The sequence below is a fragment of the Myotis lucifugus genome, unplaced genomic scaffold (genome assembly GCF_000147115.1).
Source record: "Myotis lucifugus unplaced genomic scaffold, Myoluc2.0 scaffold_125, whole genome shotgun sequence".
NCBI classification, from domain to species: Eukaryota; Metazoa; Chordata; class Mammalia; order Chiroptera; family Vespertilionidae; genus Myotis; species Myotis lucifugus.
The window spans coordinates 10,345-13,702 of record NW_005871173.1 but is presented as its reverse complement, the minus strand read 5'-3'; the positions used below and the strand labels follow the sequence as shown (position 1 = coordinate 13,702).

The window sequence follows — 3,358 nt, the reverse complement described above, 5'->3', positions numbered from 1 at the left end:
AGGGATGGTCCGGGAGTTCATTTTTCCCCACGGCTGCCTGGGGTTCTGACGGGGGCCACATTAATGGCAAGCGCTCAAATTCAGCCTTGCGGGAAAGGAGGAAGAAGGGTTGCCCCCTTGTGCCCACAAAAAATGGCTTTTAGCACCCCTAAAGTATTTTCTCCCCTTGCACTCTTTCAGGAGTCAGGCAACTAAATTATTTCTTTTCCAAAATAAAGAGGACGTAAGGGGAAATCGGACATTGAAGGAAAGTGGATCTCTTTCCAGTCTTTTCTCTGAGACAATTTCTTGATTCTACTGTGAACAGGCATGGCTGTAGATCATGCTGTGTCATATATGTCATATTCTAGATTATTTATGATCTTCCTTCTGGAATGTTTTTGTAAAGGCACAATGCAATGGGCTGAAGGCCAGAATTAATTCCATGGTAGCTCATTCAATGTTTTGGATGCATTTCTCATTCATGTTCTTTTCCAAAGAGTCCATGAAGGAGTTCCAAGAATGGTTTTCTGGAATAAAAGCAGCAGCAAAAAAATCATCAGACAGAACTGGTGACAGCAAAGTTCTAGAGGCGAAGCTTCGCGACCTTCAGGTACGAACACTGGTATTGCCTTTTCTTCTTCCCCAAACTACACTCAGTGCCATTGGGTCAGACCTAAATCACCTCTTTCCAAATCTTTTAATCTTATTCAAAGGTTTATTTTTCCTTATCAGAATTAGATTTCTTGAGTGATAAGGAGATAAGCAATATGAAAAGTAAGCTGAAATATCAAGTTAGAGCTGTAGAATTTCTAGATCCCCTTCCCCTCTCTTTTAGCCTATTGACTATTTGGAATTCACTCTAAACTGAACCTAATCTTAATTTCTATAGCAGTAAAAGCATAAACAGTGATATCTATTTCACGTTACTATCATGGAGGAGTTTTAAAAAGAAGACACCACTGACATCACGTGTGCTTTTTAACAACCTGTGGTCTAAATTTGGAACTTAGAAATATTCAAATCAAAGCAATAGATATTATAGATTGTATAGGTTTTACTCACTAGGAAAAAATGTATGAAGTCAGGAAAGAGAAGGCCATTGTGAAGCAGAGTTAAAAAATAATTGATGCAAGACTAGATTCATACTGAGTTTTGGCTTTGTTTTTTAAGTAGCGAATCTGAGCAAAGCATTGTATTAAGTATTGTAAAAATAATTTTTAAGAAATTAATGGAAACATGCGGATTCTGTGGCCTAATGGGTGATGACAAGTATGTAGATAACTCATTCGCTGTCAGAGTAGGAAGAGTGTCATCATACAGGAAGCTAGTTTCGCAGGAGGCAGGGTGACTGCAGATGGGAATTGTCCCCTTTAAGGCCTGAGATGCAGTGAAACTCCACAGAGAAAAGTCTGGAACTTAGGGACGAGGCAGGACTAGCACAGCAGTTCTGGGTCCTTTTGCTCTGCCAAAGCCAATGCCCGTGCATATGGTCTTCCAAAGAAGAGGTGCACACCAAGCAAAGAAGGGAACCCAAGTCAGGATATGGTGTGCAGGGCGGATCAGAGGAGGAGGAGGGATAGAGGCAGCTAACCAGTTAGAAGACATCACACTAACCATGTGGAGGTGGAGCCTGCACTAGGTTGGGATGGTGAGAAAGGGGAGAGACTGAGGACAAGACCTTGGTAAGAACATCCTCCTTCCCAGGTTGGCATTGTTCCCAGTGGGTCCTCAGTGGTTCCAATGCCTGGCTGGCCCGTCCTCAGGGATGAGCCTCAATTATCTCCAGTTGCAAACATCATTCTTACTCCAGCCTTGTCAACGGCTGTCTTCCTTTGGCCCCTGTTTTTCTGCTCTCACTCTACTAGCTCAGCTCAGAGTTGTAATTAGTGCTCCCATGCACCAGGGTCTCTGAACGATAGCAAATGTTTTATATTACTTTTATTTCCTGAAACAGACCATTTTGGACTCGGTCGGTAATGGGCAGCGCAAGCTTGATGCCGTGACTCAGGAAGGACAAACGTTGTATGCACATTTGCCTAAACAAATGGTCAGTAGCATTCAGGAGCAGATTACCAAGGCAAACGAGGAGTTTCAAGCATTTCTGAGACAGTGCCTCAAAGACAAGCAGGCTCTTCAAGACTGCGCCCTGGAACTTGGGAGGTAGGTTGTTTTGATACAGGTAGATTTCATCCTGTAAAGAATGTCTTCAGGGACTTAGAGAAAAAATGCCATTGAGAATAAATGAATCTTTGAAATTGTGAGTTTAAATGTGAAGCTTTGACCTTAATTACAGATTCATACTGGGACAACAACTGACTGCTCGAACTATGATGGCATCACGTGGTTTGATTTTCTACACAGAATATAAAGGAATTATACTCACTAGTAACTGTGAATGACATGAATTCATACATTTTTTTGGTCTGTTTGACTAACTCAAGATATTAGAGCTTTGGCATCCAGGTTTTATATTATCCAAGTCTTTTTCTTGAGTCTACTCCTGCTGGGTTGGAGTCATGGCAGAAACACCTACTGTATTTATGTGAGTCAAGAGTCCAATCAGGAAGCTAGGTCAACATGGGTGAATATAGAATAAGAAAGGGCGGGGGGAACCTTGTTACTAGGGGGAAAACTATGTCAGTATAATCAAAATGCCTTTCTGGTAGTGGAGTAATTTGCCTGACTCTTATCCAGGTTTCTCAGAGAATTTACACTGTTTTCAAAACATAGAGCCCTTGCGCTCTGGTGCCATATCAATATCCCATAGGATACAAAGACACAGAGAGGACTTCCCCTTTTTCTCACAGGGCTTCCACAGCCTCCCTTATCCATGGACCCCAATTCAGGGTCTCTAGTAAAACCCAAAAAGTCAAGTGTATGTTGCAGGGGAATGTAATCTTGCTGGTAATTACCACCTATGATTACCAGGTAATCAATTCAGTTTGATAGGGTGATTCATTTCTGCCCGGATTGCAAGAGAAATTTTCATGATTTGCCATTTTGTTACTGAAATAAGCGATCGTTTGAATGAGCTTATTGTTGAGTTTTCTTCTCCTTGAAAATTCATGAAAACGTGATTGTTGTAGACATTGTGACCTCAGCTATTAGAATGTATTTATTATAATGATAACCTAAGAATTTCTCTATGGTGTTTTTCTTCTCTTTAGCTTTGAGGACCAGCACAGAAAACTGAATTTATGGATCCATGAAATGAATGAGAGGTTAAGCTCAGAAAACTCAGGAGAGAGTAAACAGCACATTCCTGAGAAGAAAAACGAAGTTCATAGGATTGAAATGTTTCTGGGTGAACTCCTGGCTGCCAGGTATGGTGCAGAAATGGAATTGGTCCTTTCTCCCCAAGGACTGCGTGTTTGTC

The 3,358-nt window shown here is 41.4% G+C and overlaps 1 protein-coding gene across 1 annotated transcript in view; it reads left to right on the top strand.

Annotated features, from left to right (window-relative positions):
* Window positions 1–3,358, top strand: part of LOC102416882 (nesprin-1) — a gene marked incomplete at its 3' end in the record, with an annotated part of 177,120 nt that overhangs the window by 163,868 nt on the left and 9,894 nt on the right. The window contains exons 44-46 of the mRNA XM_023758190.1: window positions 480–592; window positions 1,937–2,142; window positions 3,150–3,305. Coding sequence (XP_023613958.1) covers window positions 480–592; window positions 1,937–2,142; window positions 3,150–3,305 — 475 coding nt within the window. The remainder of the gene's footprint in view (window positions 1–479; window positions 593–1,936; window positions 2,143–3,149; window positions 3,306–3,358) is intronic.